The sequence below is a fragment of the Cetorhinus maximus genome, chromosome 3 (genome assembly GCF_964194155.1).
Source record: "Cetorhinus maximus chromosome 3, sCetMax3.hap1.1, whole genome shotgun sequence".
In the NCBI taxonomy this organism is placed as follows: Eukaryota; Metazoa; Chordata; class Chondrichthyes; order Lamniformes; family Cetorhinidae; genus Cetorhinus; species Cetorhinus maximus.
The window spans coordinates 156,495,404-156,515,775 of NC_135881.1; the positions used below are offsets into that span (position 1 = coordinate 156,495,404).

Consider the following 20,372-nt stretch of genomic DNA (forward strand, 5'->3'; position numbering starts at 1 on the left):
GGGTGCGCGGGGGCCCCAGGCTGAATCCTTGAGGAACAGAGGTAGCTGGAATGAGATCGAGCTGCCCAGCATCCCTCTTGCATGCACACTGTTGAAGGCCAACTATGGCATCAGGGATGGAGTTGAGCCCATGCAAGAGTGACATCCTGGACCAAGGTCTCCATGGTGGCCGCCATCCTACCAGTGTTGACCTCGGTGCGTTGCAATGCTGGCGCTATCACCTCAGCCTGAAGGCAGACGGACTCCTCCATCATGCCTTATAATCCGAAGAGTGCAGTGGACATCTCTTCCTGATGTTCCCGAGCTTGCCTTTGCAGCTCCAGCAACTGTGACATGACCGAGTCCAGAGGCTCCTCATCTGACTCGGACTCAGCAAATTTCTGGCCTCCAGCAGTCCTCCAAGTGCTGGGCTCCTGGGAAGTCCCTGCCTCCGCCTGCTGTAGGTCAGAAAGTGCAACGTGCTCACCAGGTTGTGATCCCGAGGCTACTCTAAAGTTAGGTCCCACCGAGGTGTGTGTCTCTGCGCTGGTGGAGGGTGTGGGTGAGCGCTGTGACGGGACTTCAGGGAGGGTGCCTTCAGATTCCCCTTCAGAGGTTTCTTTGGGGTTTGATTGGAGGCCCTGGCTCATGGATTCTATCAGCTGTTTGGCAGATGTGCCTGCAAAAGCAAGGGGAGATAATTAGTGCATGGCACTGGCCTGTGACAGAGGACACATCACTCACGGCATGGCTGTCTGATGGATGTTGCACTGCTAGATCCTTACTTGGTAGAGCAGCACGACCTCACCATCAGTACAGGACCAGTCTGGATCCTCACCATTAGCTGGATGGCTCTATTTTCAAAGTCTGTGAGGACCTTGATTTCGGGCATTCCTCCACCTCTCTGTGACCTCTCTCTCTTGTTACGTGCCAGCTTGTTCTGCATGGATAGAGGTGGGGAGAAAGTGTAAGCAGGATGCCTGCCAGGCCAGATGACAAGTATGCCTGGCTTGTGTGGGTAGTGGGTGGTCCCATGGACAGGATGAGGACAATGACAGTGCATGTGAGAGAGTGAATAGTGATGTCCCTTAAACTGGCAGTGACTGCGGGCCCTGTGGATGTGTGATGGGTTTCAGAGTGTGTGAACTGAGTGATGAGATGTGTGACTTACCCTGACGGAACGGGGAGATCATTCATCCTCTTGCGGCACTGGGTGGCTGTCCTCTTTTGCAGACCATGGCTGCCACCGCGTCCCAAGCTGGGTTAGTGCTGTTGCTGCCCATCCTGCGGCCAGAGCGGGGGTAGAGGACATCCCAGTGGGCCTCCAAAGCATCCAAACGTCACTCGAGAGACGTGTCTCTGAACCTGGGGGCTGTAGTCTTCTTCAGTTTCAGGGCCATGTTTTCCGTGCAGCAGTGGTGAGCTGGAAGTACTGAGATGTGTGCTTGTAGCTGGGCTTTAAATATGGCGCCCGGTGTGATGCAATGGTAGGGTGATGGCGGGCAGACGAATGAGAGCCCGCTCACCATGGAAACAGCGTGTTTCCCAGGAGTGCATAAATAATGAGGCGGGTTCGAGGCGATACGGTGTGAAAACCCGCCATCATGGCCGGTGGGTAAAACGTTGTTTTAACCGCCTGCTACCGCACTTGGTGCAAATTTAGGAAAATTCTGCCCATGGTGTGAAGGCTCCATAGCCAGGGATTCACATGTATGCATATGATGGGAACTGCCTAGGCAAACTTGTCACCTTATAAGTGCAAACACTTGCCAGCGTCAGGAAATTTTCAACAACGCCATGATTTTCCTACCATTAAACTGAATGAACAGAAAATGGTGGGTCGCATGCATGCATGCAATTTCCTTTGGTGGGTGAGCCTTACACATTGTACACACAGTTTTAAGACTTCATAGCCCTTGCTGAAATCTTCTGAAGAACGACAGATTTACATTTATATAGTGCCTTTCATGACCAAAAAATATTTACGTGCCAATGAAATATTAAATAACGGAAGTACCACTGATATACTTTAAAAATAATTCAGTATTGCAAACTTCAAGCTTCAGATGAAGCACTTGACCAGACAGTAAAACTAGAACAGTCCTCGGCCAAGCTGGCTCCAATCAATCCTTAGGTGTTAGCAGAAGCCTGAGATCTACTACCTTTCTTTGTCTCCCACACTGTCGCCAGTATTCCATGCTGTTAACCTCCCAATGATGCATGTGGTTTAAAACAAATCAGAATGTTACAAGCAACAACAGATCAGGACAGAACTTTACAATCCAATTAGGATATAATGAAGTAACATTTCTTCTGTGTGGTTAAATCAAAATCCTTTGAATAATTTTGACTATTAATGAGCGCTCTGCTGGCACCCTATAGCCAAGGCTTGTTAGATGGGCCACAAGTTGTAGAGTAAGAAAATGGAGCCTTCCTAGATGATTGGAAAATCAGGCTGTTGGGATAAATTTAACGATTCAGTGCTTCCAGTATACAGTCTCTCATGACTAGAGTGTCTATAATGAATTAGCTGTCTGCATAGGTGCATAATTCTGAGCCCAAATAATTGTACAACCATTGATCGTCCTTAATAGATATACTGTTCCATCTCCAACTCGCACTCCCGCCTAGTGTGATACCTCTACAGGATACTGGACTCACTAAGTTGCTCTTCTATCTACATGACTCTGTTGCAGTGATGTCAAAAAAATATACAAGTTACCTTCTCGATGAGATCTAAACATTCCCCATTGTCCATCCAATCAATGTCTTCCCAGACCAATCCATCTCTGGTGAAAAATAAATCTTGATCAATGAAATAAATACATATGTACAAGATTTCCAGTTTGTTTACAGGGCTGATTATTACTGCAAGCATTAAATTATTAACAGTGTTGCAAGATTTTACAAAGTCTCCCATTAGCTATAGAACTCTTACAAATTATGTTGCCAATGGCACTCTCCAGTAACCAATTTTGAGTATTTCTTTCCAAATTATTAGGTGGCTTGGTAGTCCTTAATTTGAAACCACTCGGCTATAGATTGAAATCAAATTTTTAAAAAAGTTCAGAATACATCAGAACAAAGTTGAAATGAAGATGAAAATGAAGCTTGAAATAAGCGATTAAAATGGTGGAGAAATAATAGAACGCATTTCAGAATCTAACTTTTCTTGTGACTAATAATACTCAAACAACATAGCTATACTGTCATTTCTACATGGGTGTAAAGTGATTTTTAGTGTGCATTAATGCAATAACAGCAGTTCAACTCAGGAGACAACTAAACACACTAAATTTCTAAGAGTGTGAGACCCATGTCGGGGGGCAGCCTCACAGTGATAGGAGTTTTCACTGAGTAAAGAGTAAATCCAGCCTTAACTGTAGCTCAACTGTAATTATTTATCTTTGAAGTGCAACTTATACATGTTGTTTACCTGTTGTATTCCAGCTGTTCCAAAGAAAATATGTGTTTGTTGAAATATTCCTGAAGCTTTTCATTCGCATAATTGATATTGAATTGTTCAAATCGATTTACCTGTTGACAAATATAGTCATCAAATGCAAATTAATAGGAAATAGAGAAAGAGAAAACATTAGAAAAGTACCGAAAGAGTGAATGAGAAAGAGAGTATGAAAGCAAGCCGGATAGAAAGAGATAAAGAAGAACAATAAAAAGAGAAAGTAAAGAAATAATTTTCATGACAGCATTGCGAATAAATATAAACTTCTATTTACTATACCTCAAAGTTTTCAAATCCAAATATATCCAGGACACCCACAGATCTGTAGTCCTCTTTTCCTTTTATTCTATTGTTGATTTTTCTAATGATCCATGCAAAACATTGTGAGTAAAGTGCCATGGCCATTGAATCTCTGGAATCTATTGCCTGTGGAAAAGGCAATATTATTTAAATTCAATTTTACCGCACTCTAGGGCACAGATTTAAATTTGATAAAAGAGACCAAAACTTGAAAGCACCCAAAACTGGGCACAATTAACCTGTGTTCATTGCTCCCAATGCAGGGCAGCATGCAAAACTTCATGCTGACTATTCATTTAAATGATTACATCATACAGCCATCACTAAGAATGCTGGCCTGCACTACTTAAAGTCTCCCTCTTAAAAGTGAGGTACACTTTGACTTAAGCAGGTTCTGAGAGTAATTCTAGAAGTCAGTTTGACCTTGAAAACACAGAGGAATGGAACAACATGGCACAGAATGTGTTCCAAGGCTCTCCAATGCAGCAATGGAGGAGGTGGACAAGAGGACAGAGGTCACTCCATCTACAGAGGACTAGGAGACGCACCACACAAACTCTCAGAAGGCAGTGGGACCAGATAGCCATGTAGATCAATGCAAGCAGTATAACCCTGACGACCTGGATTCAACATCAAAAGAAGTTCAATATTCACCAAAATCGGTGAATGTATCTTCAGACGTCGCCAATCACACTATTGGCCTCCCACATTGCTTAGTGTACCGCATCTCCATCACTCATCTATCAGCAACCTCTATCAATCATGACTCGTATTTCTCATTCATAGCTTCACCTCACCCTCACACACATAGCAATGCTGCAAGCTTCACACCCACATTGAACTCCTTGCTCATACTGCCAGCTATTTAACTAATTCAGGCACATCACTCATTACACGACAGTACCTGAGACACTTCCCACTCAATTTCAGGACAGATGGTCCTGGCAGGGCACAGGTATGGCTGCCTGTCCTTACCCCTTTCAAGGGACCATGTTCACCATCATTTGAGTGGCCATGGCCATTTGGTGGTTGAAAGCATTGAAGATGAAGGTATGCTTCTACCTAGCCCTCCTTCTATCCCGTTTTCCCCTTGCTGCACAATTTCTTAAACTTTCGATGGTCTAAGGACAAGAGGAAGAAGAGATGGATGATGATGGAACACCATTGCTCGATTTCACACTCACAGCCATCAGGTCAGATAACTACAGGATAATGCAGAGGCAGGGCCTGCATGTGAAGTGACTCCGGAAATAAGTGGCCTAAAACCAGGACGAGGGAAAAGAATAGTTAAGGACTTTGATGGAGCAGCATACAGGAAAAAGCTAATGGGCATGCACACAGAAATGCCTGGTGTACTGGAGAGCCTACCATCACTGTAGCTCTTCCTGCTGCTAAACACATGCAGAGAAGGCACTACTGGAATGTTCAGGTTGAAAACAGCACTGCCGGAGCCAAATTTTCGTTGCACCTGAGTCACATCACAATCCACCTACCTGACACTCTTCCAGCACATGGTGCAAATGCTGGCACTGCTGACCTACTCAAAATAGCATCTGACACTGCCACAGTACAGTGTGCTAGTGCAGCACAAAAGCCATTTTGGATATGAAAAAGCACTCATAGCGCCAAAAATACAAGCACTCCGGAGTCAAATTGTGCAACCCAATTTGTGTTAAGATTGGTAAGCACCTCCAGTGCAGACTTCTATAAACAATTGTAACTTACCTACAAAAATGGAACCAATGCACGAAAGGTGCCCACTATTATATCTCCCTTCCTCCTTACCAAAATTAACAATTTTCTTTCCAGCAGTAATTAATTTATTCTCTTCATAAAATGATAAAAGCAATGAACTAACAATATACTAAACATGTTTTAAGAGACAGATCTTGTACAGATAACAAATGCATAGTGCCTTTCAGCTTTGAAAGCCACACCATCTGTGGTGAATATTGGCAGATGGCAAACTGTTGACTTGTATACATGTGAAAGGTTTGGGATATGACTCCATTCTGCTGGACTGCCAAAAGATATAGCTGACACATCAGGTGAAAACATTGTTTGATAACTTATCTCACTAAAGATAGCATTTAGAGTGTTTGAAAGTGTTTTTTTTTCCAGAAGGATGCACTCCACCTGATCAATTTTCCCTCCTCTCCAGCCATATGTACCAAGTAAATAATTGGCTTTGTCTATATTTAATCAGGGAAATCTCCGCATTATAACTCTCACACTACCTTTGTATGTCCACTTTTACAATGGTTAACTGCAAGGACAAAATCTGCAAAATGCTAATTCAAAGCAGTTATAAATTGTGAATGTTTTAGAATATTGTTACTCAATATGTTAGCTACAAATCACATGTGGCCAATTGGCAATCTCGTGTGGATAACTGCATTTTTGAATTAAGCAATAAATACCATTGTTGGGCATGTGATCTCAATATTAATAGTCACATGGTGTGTGCATGCGTCTTTAACTGCTTTTGTGCACCCATTGGTAAAATGATAAGACAAAAAAAACAAAGGGCGGAATTGCATAAAAAGAAGCACAGCTCCCAACAGCTGGACTGGAAATGGGCATCACTGCTGCTCACGTGTCAGGAGCCACCACACCGGCAATCACAATCAAAACTGTAAGTGTGTGCGATAGTCATGCTTCCTATGTGCAATAATGCAGCCAGAGTTGCACCTGAACAGGACTGGGACAAATGCCCTCATGGGGAGGTTCACTAGTGTGGCTGGGGAAGGTTTAGGGGAATGAACACCAGCATAAGGAAGTAGAAAAGAAGTAGCGAAATACAAACGCTTATACCCTTGTTCCAAAAAAGGTGTCAAGATAAGCCAAGTAACTATAGGCAACTTCAGTGGGAGGAAACTTCCAGAAACAATGGGCTGAATTTTACACTGGTGGAATTTTACGGTCCCACCGAAGTCAATTGACATTTGAATCGCTCACCCCAATTTACAGCCACGCCCACGCACGTGGCTGTAAAGTTCCGTCCAACAATTCTGGACAAAATTAGTAGTCACTTGGGTAAATACAGGTATATTAAGGAGAGCCCGCATGGATTTATGGGGAGACAGTGGCATAGTGGTAATATCACTAGACTAATAATCCAAAAGCTCAGGCTAATGCTCTGGGGACACGGGTTTAAATCCCACTATGGCACCATGACACCAGGTACCTGAGGTTGTAAAAAGATGGGGTGTACGTGATCCATAGCGAATCCACAAAGTGAATTTTATGAAGAAGGCAGGCAATAATGTTGACACGGCCTTCATTACCAGAGCAGCTGCAGTTGACCAATGTGAATGCATAATCCTCCTTCCATCTCACACAGCCCTCCTTCCATGACAATCTGATCGCCTGTGCAGTAAAAGTCTCCTAGCAACACCTGATCTCCAGTGAGGTAGCAGTTTCTTCACAGCCATGTTGATAAACACAAACACTGTGACCCTGCCCCTGCAGCCCATCCACCTCCATGCCCCTGTCATCCTCAAGCTTCCTCCCATCTCCCCTGCCTCCCAACATCACCAATTTCCTTCCCCTAATCATCCTGGGGCATCAACCATCACACCTGACCTCAAGCCATTGAGCCTCGACCTTCCATCTCTCATTCTTGACCCTCCTATCTCAACCTTGACTTTCCTGCCATCATACTGGAGCCTCTCTCCATCATCTTTGCCTACCTTTGCTTCCTTCTGAGTCTCCCTCAGGGATCACTGAGCTTCCCTCTCCACCCTGCAGCTGGATCTGCCCTTCTTCAAACTCAAGGCTACTTTCTTGACCACGTGTGATGCAGCTGCCTCCCTTGGACACACAGAACAATACCGCTGCAACAATGGACCCTAGCCAGAGCCTGGTTCCCTTCAGCCACCTCCTCTCCCACCCATGCCCAAACCTACCCTTGCCTTGCTGTGCTGCTGTTTGTGGACCCGAGCACCAACCCCACACTCTTGACAGCTCAACCACAGCCCCATTTGAGCACCCAAGCACCACACTCTCCACGTTCCTAGCTCCCCCATCCTTGCCATCATCCATCTGCCCCAGGTCCCCTCCCCTTTGCCACTGAGTTAGACAAAGACTAAACCTCACCTCAGATCCAAAAGTTGAACAACCATGCCTAGTGCACACCACCTCTAAGCTGTCAGGAAATAGGAGGTACGAGTTTCCCATGCGCCACTGATTTAAGATAGGACTTAATTTGTTGTGCTTCCCAATTAATGAGGCTTCATGGTATGCAAATGATTGATACATAGATTCCAATCACTAGGTGGCGTGTTGGCTGCTCCATCTCTGACTCGCCGCCTACTTTATCTCACAAACTCAACCTCACGTCGGGAAACTGTGATTTTTGCTTCCGCCCATTTAAGTCTCTGTGCCTGCCACATTTCCTTCTCTTACAGGCCCCTGTGCAAATGCTTTTTGCTCACTGTGTGTGTTTTACTCCTTTGGTTACTAACAGATTTGTTATCTGCTTAAATGTGGTATAAACTGGTGAAGACCAAATTTGTAACAATGTAACAAGGTTTGGTAGATTCAGCTATTAAGTTCAGTCCATGGTTATGACATCAAAGCATTCTCCATTCTTACCTGTTCTACTGTGAGTGGTGTGCTGATCTCCTCACCCCTGAGAATCATGGACCGGTGAGTCAGCACTTCTGTGAGCTGCATGGTGTCCAGCCCAAGCACCTCTGCTGCGCTCCCCAATGCTGAAGAGGTAGAAATACAGAGTTCAATAAATTGGTTTTATGCAACATTCTTATTTTGCCTACTCTATAATCAATCCAAATATACAGCTGCACAATGTTACAAGTATTTTGAAAAGAAAAGCTTATATATATTAAATGTTGGTTTACATATGTTAAATATTATATATTAATATATGTGTGTATATATATATATAGTATATTTTATATATATATATATATTAATTATATTATATACTAAATGTAATCTGCCTGTTCAGCCATATAACACTGCATGAATGAAGAATTGTATTTCAGAATATTTCTACAGACTCTTCCAAATCCTTAAATTATAACACAAAACACACTACATTCACAAGATTTCTACAATACAGATCATCTATGCTTCTGAAACATTCAAGACACACCATCAGCACAGATGACATTTCCTTTCTTTTCTGGCAGAAAACTATTTACATATAATTTTTTTTTACCAATTTTTGAGGAAACCTGTGCCCCTCCAGCAGTTACAAATTCAACATTCCCGAGATGTAGGACACCAGCGAGTAGCTTCAACACCTCCCGAGTCTCTTCGGTACTGAACTTCATGACTCTCATGGCAGTCTGGAATGGGGTGGACGCAGAGACATGTGCAATTAAAGTAAATATCCAAATCAAATCAATTGTGCAGGGTTTAAACAATTCCATGTTAGTAAATATGTACATGTTACACAGCAGTTTCATAATCATTTATTATGGGCTGCTCTACCTCACTGTGTGCATTGGTCATCTATGAAGTATTCATGCAGCCACATTCATGTGATTCTGTACCACAAATTAATTTATTGCAAGGGCAGAAAATGAGATAAGAATACAAATATTACATTATCATCTTCATGAGTTAACTACTATTTAATACCTATTTTCTTCAATATTCCAACAACCTTCACTGACCCCGGGTGTGCTGGTTCCTGATCCTGTCCTTTCTCATTACTCAATTTCTTCACAATATTCAGTTCAAATTATGCGCAAATAGAAAATAGTATATTAAATGTGGAATCTTACCAAAACGTTAAGAAACCAGATGAGTGAACAGAGGAACTCTTCCACAACCACTGTTTTTTTTATTACAATTTCTTGAACACTAATGACATTACAAGAAGTACACACTTGGTTCAGGTGGTTTCTAACTGTGACAGTAAAGGGATTTATAGGCTCAAACTGGTGAAAGGCATTTTAGGGCAAATGTTGGAAAACTGTTGATACAAATGATCAACACTTGGCATAGACTATTCAGTAGAGTAAGTCAAGTTGAAATTAATTTAGGTAACAGTTGGATATTGTCAGGTTTTCTAGATGGATGATCCAAGAGGTGAAATGGCATCCTCATCCATACTTAACATGTGGTCTTGCAACAGTGATGTTTGAAGATGTTCTAATCAGCATCCTAATGGCACCATGGGGTTTTGTCCCATTACACAATGGTAGAAATTAGGTCTGTGCTTGAGATCATTCATTAGGTGCTCACTCTATCAGCTGCAGCCAACTGGTTAAGCAGAGAGCCATGGTGGAGCATTTGCAGAGAACCAAAATTGGAAAGGGAGATTTGCACAGATATTTTGTATGAGCTGCTCCCTTTAATATTAGTATTTCTAGAATTAAGAACCAGGTTGGTGACAGCTCACTTGGTTGGAGATGGATATTTGATGTATTGGATCTCCATAAAAAGTAAAAAGCATGAGTTTAATATTCAGCACCATTAGAAATGAAGAGAAAAGTAAAAGAGCAGATGAACTCTGTTATAGTGTGAATCAACACAATGGTTTATGCCCATCTTCCAAGGTTGCATCAACCAATCCTCAGATGCTCATGTTTCAACATCACAACCATGCTTGAAAGCAAACTATCCAGCAAAGCAATAAAAAATTCTTTAGGACAAGTGAATTACTATTTTTTTTAAAAGTCTCATCATACAATAAATCTTTTAAGACTAAGAAAAAAAATGCATTGCCTATGTTGTATTGGAACTCTTACTAAGCACCCAAAAGCAAGCAATAATAAGTTAGTCTTGAAATTCTTAAAAGCAACCTTAGTTACTATTGAAAAGCACAGATTAATTGTGCACAACAATAAACCCGAGCGACATGTCAATCTAAAGGCAAAACAAAAACTTCGAGAAAGGGTATTCTGATAAAAAAGCTTTGGACTCCCTGCCGATCACTATGGGTGTACCTACACCAGGTGAACTGCAGTGGCAGCTCACCATCACCTTCTCAAGAGCAATTAGGGATGGGCAACAAATGCTGGTCTTTCCAATGATGCTTCCATCCAATGAAAGAATGAAAAAAACAGTTGTGATAATAAATGGAACTTTTATTGCTCTGCAGTAAGCTAACTAAGAATGATCATTAAGAAATGTACTGTCTTCCACCAAGAATCTTCAACATCTTACCATGACTTCCTGAAAGGTCTGTTGGTCATCAATTGTACTGTCCACAATACATCCAGACTGTTTCAAGTAATAGTAATTCTCTGCTTCAGACAAATAACACATCTCTGCAGAATGAAAAATTAGAATGTATTTATTTCTGGTTAGTACTGATGATTTCTTAATTATAAAGAATTAAAATCATCTTTCTATTTTCCCCAAATATATTGTGATTTAATAGTGCTCTCCACAATTATAAATGTTTTCCTTGTAAGTTCAAGTTAGCTCAGATATCACTGGAAAATTAAGAAAACATCCATGTTTCAAAGTACCAGTGAACTAATTTGTGTGAAAGGAAAATAAAAGCTAAGTTCTGAAGGTACACAGGCTGAGCATAGAAAAGGCAAATTAACATTCCTGGTAAACTCTTCAGAACCAAAAATACATATTCAGAAGTAAAAACAATATTATGAAATATGAACCCGGGTTTTCTCTGCACAGATAATGACAACCTTGCTGTGTATTTCCATCATTTTCAGTTCCTATAGTGTTGGGTTTAAAAGGACCCACAAATACAAGATGTGTCTTGTACAAGACCATGCCAATGTGCCCAGCTGTAGTTAACTCATGAACTTGGGTCAATTTGAACCTAGAAGAGGCAGGATAGTTTTAATATAGATCATGGGTTAGACTTTGTTTAGATGCAGTCAGTGATTCCGATGTAAATGGCACCCTAAATTGCAGCTGTTTTATTCCTACCCCAACCCACTTCTGAATTTTCACTCAAACTCATTTGCATATCTCAAAGCAAAATCCACCATGAACCATTGCAAATCTTTGCTTTCAAAAATTCTTTTGAGGACTTTATTCTACAGTATCCTTTTAAGTTATTGAGTATTTGTGAACATAATGCAATATTTGAAAAATGCTTCTAACACATGCACTGTAGTTAACTTTTCAAACTCAGTGGTGTCCCATAAGTAGCCTGAGCATATTGCTCTGGAAATTGACTCGCATAGTTGGAATTTATTTATACAATAGTGGAACCCAGGCATTTAACAATAAAACTTCCCCTATGATCTGGGCTAAAAAGTTGAATCTTTTGCACGTGTGTCTTTAATATCTTAAGGCACACTGTGAAGGAAAAATAACAAAAGAATGATTGAAAGAAAGCAGACAAATAAGAAAGGAAAGAAAGTGTGAGATAGAGAGAGACACACTAAGAAAGAGAATTCAAAAATAGCACAGGTCCTGGCAAATGGAAAAGATACAAAGAACAGCAAAGGGTGAAAAACAGATAGTAAGAACTACAAAAAGGAAGCATGAAAAGGAACTCGCAAATGACACCAAAATCAACACATCCAATTTTCACAATTGCATTATGAGAAAAGCGGTAGTCAGAAGCAATGTGGGCCCCAACAGATAACAGTGATGTTACCAACGGAAAAAAGAAAATCACGGACATGTTGAACAATTACTTCGCATCAGTATTCAGAGTAGAGGAAAAGGTCGGCATGTTAGAATCCCAAAGAAACTATTATTGCATTGGGAGAGGAACTCAACAAAATTAACATAAGGAAGATAACAGTAATGGAGAAATGAATGGCACTAAAGAGTGACAAATCCCCAGGATCAGAGTTCTTCCATCCCAGGGTATTAAAGGAAGTAGTGAGAACATTGCCGATGCCCTAACTATAATCTTCCAATGTTTTCTCGATTTGGGACCATTCTTTTTTAGATTGAAAAACTGTGCAAGCCATTTTAAGAACAGTGAGGGAGGGAAACCAGGGAATTATAGACTAACTAGCCTAACATCTGTGAAATTACCAATCTGTAATTAAGGACGGGTGACCGAACATCTTGAAAATTTTCAGTTCATCAGGGAGAGCCAGCGTAGATTTGTAAAGGGTAGGTCATACTTAATGAATTTGATTGAATGTTTTGAAGCAGTGCATTAGTGGACAGCGGGATGCCTATGAATGTTACTTATATGGATTTCCAGAAGGCTGACTCTAGGATTCTTTGACTCTAAGGCATTTGATAAAGTGCATCAAAAGAGATGTTAGGGGTATAGAATAGAAATGGTAGAAGTCATGCTTCAGCTATGTAAAGGCTTGGTAGACCACACCTTAGGAAGGATATATTAGCCTTGGAGGCAGGACAGTGTAGATAAGAGCAAGCTGTGAGGAGAGATTAAACAAACTAGAGTTGTACTCCATAGAATTTAGAAGGTTAAAGGTAATTTTCATAAATCTTTCAAGGTATTAAGGGAAACAGACAGGGTAGATAGGGAGAAACTATTTCTGTTAGTTGAGAAGTCTAGGTCTGGGGTAGAGCGTCTAAAATGAGAGACACGTCTTCCGGAGTGAAATTTGTGCAGTAGAAGTTTGGAACTCTCTTCTGCAAATGGCAGTTGATGCTAGATCAATTGCTAACTTTAAACCTGAGATTTCCAAAATTCTTGTTAGACATAGATATTTAGGGCTATGGGGCAAAAATGGAGTTAGGTCACACGTCAGCTATGATTTTATTGAATGTGGAACAGGCTCAAGGAGCTATAAGAACTACCCCTATTCTATTCACTCCAATGTTTCTACATTCCTAGAGAGGAGAGAGAGGAAGAACAAGAAAAAAGAAAAAGAATGGAAAGGTAAGACGTATTTATATTATGCCTTTCATAACCTCAGAATGCCACAAAGTGCTTCACAACCAAGAAAGTTGTTAAGTATAGTCACTGTTGCAATGTAGGCAATCTGTGCACAGCAGATCCCACAATAGCAATATGATAAATGATCAACTAATTTATTCCTTGTGATGTTGGCTGAGGAATATTGGCCAGGGCAGTCTGGAGAACTCCTCTTTGGAAAGCTCCACAAGGTACTTATTCCCACCTGAGGGCAGATGGAAAAGGCCTGAATGATGGCAGATCCAACAGCACAGCATTCTGTTGTTAATGCGCTGAAATACCAGCAAGGATTATGTGCTTAAGCCCTGAAGTGGGTTTGAACCAATGGTCTCCTTACTCGGTGGGGATAAGCCAAGGGTGACATCTTATTTCATAATAAGGTGAATGTACAATGACAATTATGATCAGGCTTACTCAAGTCAAACAACTTATCTTTGCTTAATACAACAAAATAAAATATGCCATAATTCTACACAACAGCGGGGCAGCTCACTAACTTCATCAAAATGGCTCAAATTCTGCTCCCAGAAGGAATGTCTTTCCCTTTCACCTCAAACACAGTTTCCCAGAGACTTTTTGTGATTTGTCAGAAGAAATTTTTATAAATTGGGTGTCAGATCCCACATGTCACACACTACTGGGAATCTGTAGTAGCTATGAGCTGGACAAATAACAGGCTCTTCAACCAATCAGACTGAAAGGTCCTCACTGAGACATGGGGCTGAATTATACAAGGTGTGGGGTCAACCATCCCCCGCCAGCTAAAAAGTCAGGGGGTGGTGGGTGACCCCGCTTGGGGGAGAATGGCTGCCCCGCAGTCATTTAATGGTCTACTGACCATTAATAGGCTAGCCCCTAAAGGGCAGGATGTCCTGCCAGCCAATCAGAGCCCAGCAGCTTTCAGTGTACCAGTAGTGCCAGCGGGAGCAGTGGCCACTGCTGGTACCCAAACGATGACGAGGTGAACTGCAATGAATCAGAACTTTGTAACTGTTTTGGGAGTTGGACAAGGGGCTGGAGGTCAGGATTCAGAGGCCATGGGGGGAGGCCAACATGGGAGGGGCTTATACCTCAGGGGCCCTCCAATGGGCCCAGGGGACCAGTTAAGGAGGGATCCCCCACCCCAACCACCATCAGCGTGCACAGGGAAACCTGTCGGGCTGGCCGCTTGGCATTGGTCTCTCCCAATACTGGTTAAATGCCAACAGGATGAGGCCCTTAATTGGGCATTGAGTGCCCACTCAATTGCCCAATCTTTGGGTGGGCCACCCGTACCATTCCCATTGTTGGTATAATTGTGATGGGGGCAGGGGCGAGCAGATAGGCAATGGGCATGCTGCCCACTGGATTTACCATGTCTCCCTACCTCCAAACCCATTAGCAGAGAAGTGTTGAATCCAGCCCCTGCTAACTGCATACCAGGAAGTTTAAAAAAACACAGGAAATATAAATTGCAGGAAACAAAATCAAGGCTAAGGCATACAGATGGAATTAAATGAGAAAGATAAGAGAAAAACTGAAAAAGTTTCCTTCTAATTTTACAAAAGTCTACAATGTAAATTCTCTTCTGAGGAACTGAAACACCACGTTTGTAACATCAACACTTCGGGGCCAGAGAGATTGTTCAGCAGTAACTATCATCTATTATACTCTTTAAAAACTCTCTGAATTTTACACTTCAGGTGGGATCAGAGAGCCAGCAAATTCTCTGTCTAAGCAGCGTCACCAGGGATAATCCCGAGTTTCCTTCAGGATGGATTTTTTTTTTGGGCGGGGGGGAGGGGACAGGCTTCAACAATTGGTACCAGCCTAACCTGCTGTGGGTAAAATCTCAGTGGAGGTGGGACGAGGCCCTTCAGAGGCTATTAATTGGCCACTTAAGGCCCTCAATTACCTGGGGCAGACAGGCAGCCTCTCTGCCACAATGCCAATTTTAGCCCCCGCAATCCCCACCTGCCAACACGCCCTGAAAGAGGCAAAACCTTTCTCTTAAGAAAACTGGCCAAAGTAAATTCCAAAACCAGACTGTGCTCGACAATCTTTTGCTTTCAAACGATCCCATGTTGCCAACAGCAAACTGTATTGGTTGGAGTGAAAATCGAAGAAAGAGCAATAGCACCACCCCAATTTGCTAATCTTCACACCTTTCAAATGCGGCTCTTAACTGGGAAACCGACTCCAATATTTCATCTTGCATCCTTGTTCCCTATAGAAATGTCACTGTGTTTAGCAATGGGAAGTGATCCAAACCAAAGCCTTATCCATGCTAACGCATTAGTTTCACGGCTGCACAGACATCAACGGAAATTAACAGCGTCACAGAGGTTAAGAAAAGCAGAAGGAGAGCATCTTGTACAAAAGCTTCTCTATAATTTTCCTGAGAGATTACACTTCCATTCAAACTCTGCTTTACAAAGAGCCAGTTCATCACTCACCTTTCTGCTCTTTATCTGTTCCAGCCAGCAATGCATAGAAAATGTGATAATTCCTCTCCCCGGGGTTCTGTCTGACTACACGGTTCTACAGAACAATAAAAGGAATATTTCTATTTCTGAATCTTGACAAACAATGGAATGAACGACTAGCATTAAGAAAACTAAAGCTGCATGAATAGCAATGATAACAGTTAAGTGCTTCAGTCATGAAACATCCTTACCTTTTCTAATAAATCTTTATTTAAAGACATCTGTCAAGGAAAACAATTTACGCCACAGCTCCTTTATTGTATGAGTACACCAAAAAATGAAATTCTATTAAATTAAATGTGAAAAAAACTGAGATTTGTGGCAAATTTGAAACAATTAGGAAAACAGTCCCTTCAGATTGACACTTACCTTCACATATGATGAAAATTGGGTTCTCAATTTTCTTGGAACGGGCCACATTTTATTTTGGCAGTTCTAAACATATTTTCATTATTCTTATATTTTCAAAGCGTTTTCACAAAATAAACAAACATTCAGGTGACTTTAAAAGTGGGCATGCTATTAAAACGTTTTGTAGGGTTGCATTTTGATGCCAGTCACATTAAAGGATACAATCTATGATTCTGCCTCCCTGAATATTGCCTTTTTGACAGAAGTTCAGCTGAATGAACTTCCCAAATCGACTGGAGTTGTTGTTGTAGACAGTCTTCGCATTACCAAATGCTTCCATAATGGGGCTGTTGATTCAAAGATGGATTGAATTCAGTAGATTGAAAGATCAGACTGACACCACATAAAACAATGAGACACAGACTAATTGTTTGCTTTTAATCCTATTCTTTTAGAATGAGGTATTAGATTATAAAAAAAACAATTAAAATATCTAAAGTACATGAAGTCAGAGTATCTGCGAAAAGTTTAGTACAATTAGCAAATATATTAATTGTGAATGCTAAATGTAATAATTTCTAACTACAGGTGAAATCTGGTATGCAAAAAGGAAAGGCTGCATTTAATGGAATGGTTTTAGAAAAACTAAAAAGCACATTAGGAGTTGCCAAGGAAAAGTAGGTTAGGATTTCCAAACTCTCATTGAAACTTAGTTTGCATTACAAGCCAATACTACTTGAGCAATTAACATTTTACCTGCTTTCCAAAATAGCCTGTTCAACATTGGAGATTTTTTCCTTCGCTGTTGCATCAAGGGAATGTTGGCTCATTGCTGATAAATATTTCAGGATAAGTTTTGTGCTTTCTGTTTTTCCAGCACCACTTTCTCCACTGGGAGCAGAACAATATTAAGGTTAATACCAATAAAACATGACAACAATGCCCAATAAACTATTACACCATAATATGTTCAGCCCACTTCACTCCCACTGTCATTGAAACCATTCTCTATAGGTTCATTACTCCATATTGATAGGGGCTTGAAGTATAAGAGCAAGGAGGTTGTGTTAAACTTGTATAAAACACTGGTTTGGTTCAACGCACTAGGAAAGATGTGAAGGTTATTAGAGAGAGTGCTGAAAATATTCACAACAACGGTTCCAGGGGTGAGGAGCTTCATTTATGTTTGGGACTATTTTCCTTGGAGAAGAGAAGGCTGAGAGGAGATCTGATAGAGATATTTAAAATCATGAGGACAGAGTAGATAGGAAAAAACTGTTCTCACTCATGAAAGGATCAAGAATGAGGGGGCACAGATTTAAGGTAATTGGCAAAAGAAACAATGGCAACATGAGGAAAAACTTTTTCACGCAGCGAGTGATTAGGATCTGGAATGCACTGCTAGAGTGTGGTAGAGGAAGTTCGATCAAGGACTTTCAAAGTCATTCAAAGACTTTGACATTCAAAAGGGAATTAGACAGTTATCTGAAAAAGAAGATTGTGTGGGGTTACAGGGAGACAGTGGGGGAATGGTACTGAGTGAATTGCTCAGAGAGCTAGTACAGGCATGATGGACTGAATGGCCTTCCATGCTGTAACAATTATGTGATTAACCCAACATTCAGCTTCTGAAATTCTTCCTTACTCAAACTCCAAATTAGTCAAAATTCCATTGGCTGCATCTTTTCCTGAACCAAATCCTATTCGACAAGTAGCCCTGCCCTCCTTGGCCTGCACTGACATCCTGTTACTTGGTTTTACATAACCCAAAATTCTTACCTTAGAACCATAGAACACTACAGCACAGAAAACAGGCCATTCGGCCCTTCTAGACTGTGCCGAAATATTATTCCGCTAGTCCCATTGACCTGCACCTAGTCCATAACCCTCCATACCTCTCCCATCTATGTATTTATCCAATTTATTCTTAAAACTTAAGAGTGAGCCCGCATTTACCACGTCAGATGGTAGCTCGTTCCACACTCTCACCACTCTCTGAGTGAAGAAGTTCCCCCTAATGTTCCCCCTAAACCTTTCCCCTTTCATCCTAAAGCCATGTCCTCTCGTGTTTATCTCTCCTAATCTAAGTGGAAAGAGCCTACTCGCATTTACTCTGTCTATACCCCTCATAATTTTGTAAACTTCTATCAAATCTCCCCTCATTCTTCTACGCTTCAAGGAATAAAGTCCTAACCTATCTAATCTTTCCCTGTAACTCAACTCCTTAAGACCCGGCAACATCCTAGTAAATCTTCTCTGCACTCTCTCAATCTTACTGATATCTTTCCTGTAGTTAGGCGACCAGAACTGCACACAATACTCCAAAGTTGGCCTCACCAATGTCCTATACAACCTTACCATAACATCCCAACTCCTATACTCAATACTTTGATTTATGAAGGCCAGTATGCCAAAAGCCTTCTTTACAACCTTGTGTACCTGTGACGCCACTTTCAGGGAATTATGTATCTGAACTCCCAGATCCCTTTGTTCCTCCGCACTCCTCAGTGCCCTACCATTTACTGTGTATGTCCTACCTTGGTTCGACCTTCCAAAATGTAACACCTCACACTTTTCTGCGTTAAATTCCATCTGCCATTTTCTGGCCCATTTTTCCAGTTGGTCCAGATCTCTCTGCAAGCTTTGAAAGCCTTCCTCGCTGTCCACAACGCCTCCAATCTTAGTGTCATCAGCAAACTTGCTGATCCAATTCACCACATTATCATCCAAATCATTGATATAGACAACAAACAACAATGGTCTCAGCACAGATCCCTGAGGCACACCACTAGTCAATCTGAGAAGCAATCATCCACTACCACTCTGTCTTCTCCCACACAGCCAATTTCGAATCCAGTTTACAAGCTCTCCATGGATACCAAGTGTCTGAACCTTCTGAACTAACCTCCCATGTGGGACCTTGTCAAAGGCCTTACTAAAGTCCATGTAGACAACATCCACAGCCTTTCCTTCATCTACTTTCTTGGTAACCTCCTCGAAAAACTCCACAAGGTTCGTTAAACACGACCTACCACGCACAAAGCCATGCGGACTATCCTTAATCAGCCCTTGGCTGTCCAAATAATTATATATCCGATCTCTCAGAACACCTTCCAATAATTTACCTACTACTGACGTCAGGCTCACTGGCCTGTAATTACCTGGTTTACTTTTGGAGCCTTTTTTAAACAACGGAACAACATGAGCTACCCTCCAATCCTCCGGCACCTCACCCGTGGCTAAGGACATTTTAAATATTTCTGCCAGGGCCCCTGCAATTTCTACACTAGTCTCCCTCAAGGTCCGAGGGAATATCATGTCAGGCCCGGGGGATTTATCTACCTTTATTCGCTGTAAGGCAGCAAGCACCTCCTCCTCTTTAATCTCTATATGTTCCATGAAACTACTGCTTGTTTCCCTTCCTTCCTTATGCACTATGCCAGTTTCCTGAGTAAATACTGATGCAAAAAAACTGTTTAAGATCTCCCCCATCTCGTGAGGCTCCACACATAGATGACCACTCTGATCTTTAAGGGGACCAATTGTGTCCCTTACTATCCTTTTACTCTTAATATACCTTCACATTATCTGCCAAAGCAACCTCATGTCTTCTTTTTGCCTTCCTGATTTCCTTTTTTAGTATTTTCTTACATTGTCTATACTCTACAAGTACCTCATTTGCTCCTTGTTGCCTATACCTGCTATACACCTCTCTCTTCCTCTTAACTAGATCACCAATATCCCTTGAAAACCAAGGTTCCCTATGCTTGTTAACTTTGCCTTTAATCCTGACAGGAACATGCAAACTCTGCACTCTCAAAATTTTGCCTTTGAATGCCTTCCACTTACTGAACACATCCTTGCCAGAAAACAACTTATCCCAATCCATTCTTACTAGATCCTTTCTCATTTCCACAAAATTGGAATCTCAACTCGAGGACCAGACCTATCCTTATCCATAATTAGCTTAAAACTAATGACATTGTGGTCACTGGACCCAAAATGTTCG

At 41.5% G+C, this 20,372-nt stretch overlaps 1 protein-coding gene across 1 annotated transcript in view; it reads right to left on the reverse strand.

The window, feature by feature from the left end:
• The window catches only part of myo10 (myosin X), a 345,458-nt gene that overhangs the window by 133,357 nt on the left and 191,729 nt on the right, over nucleotides 1–20,372 (reverse strand). The window contains exons 5-14 of the mRNA XM_078539144.1: nucleotides 17,120–17,254; nucleotides 16,586–16,710; nucleotides 16,204–16,217; nucleotides 15,983–16,067; nucleotides 10,886–10,989; nucleotides 8,928–9,057; nucleotides 8,339–8,457; nucleotides 3,722–3,868; nucleotides 3,416–3,516; nucleotides 2,702–2,768 (exon numbers count right to left, since the gene is read on the reverse strand). Of these exons, the coding sequence (XP_078395270.1) occupies nucleotides 2,702–2,768; nucleotides 3,416–3,516; nucleotides 3,722–3,868; nucleotides 8,339–8,457; nucleotides 8,928–9,057; nucleotides 10,886–10,989; nucleotides 15,983–16,067; nucleotides 16,204–16,217; nucleotides 16,586–16,710; nucleotides 17,120–17,254 (1,027 nt within the window). The remainder of the gene's footprint in view (nucleotides 1–2,701; nucleotides 2,769–3,415; nucleotides 3,517–3,721; nucleotides 3,869–8,338; nucleotides 8,458–8,927; nucleotides 9,058–10,885; nucleotides 10,990–15,982; nucleotides 16,068–16,203; nucleotides 16,218–16,585; nucleotides 16,711–17,119; nucleotides 17,255–20,372) is intronic.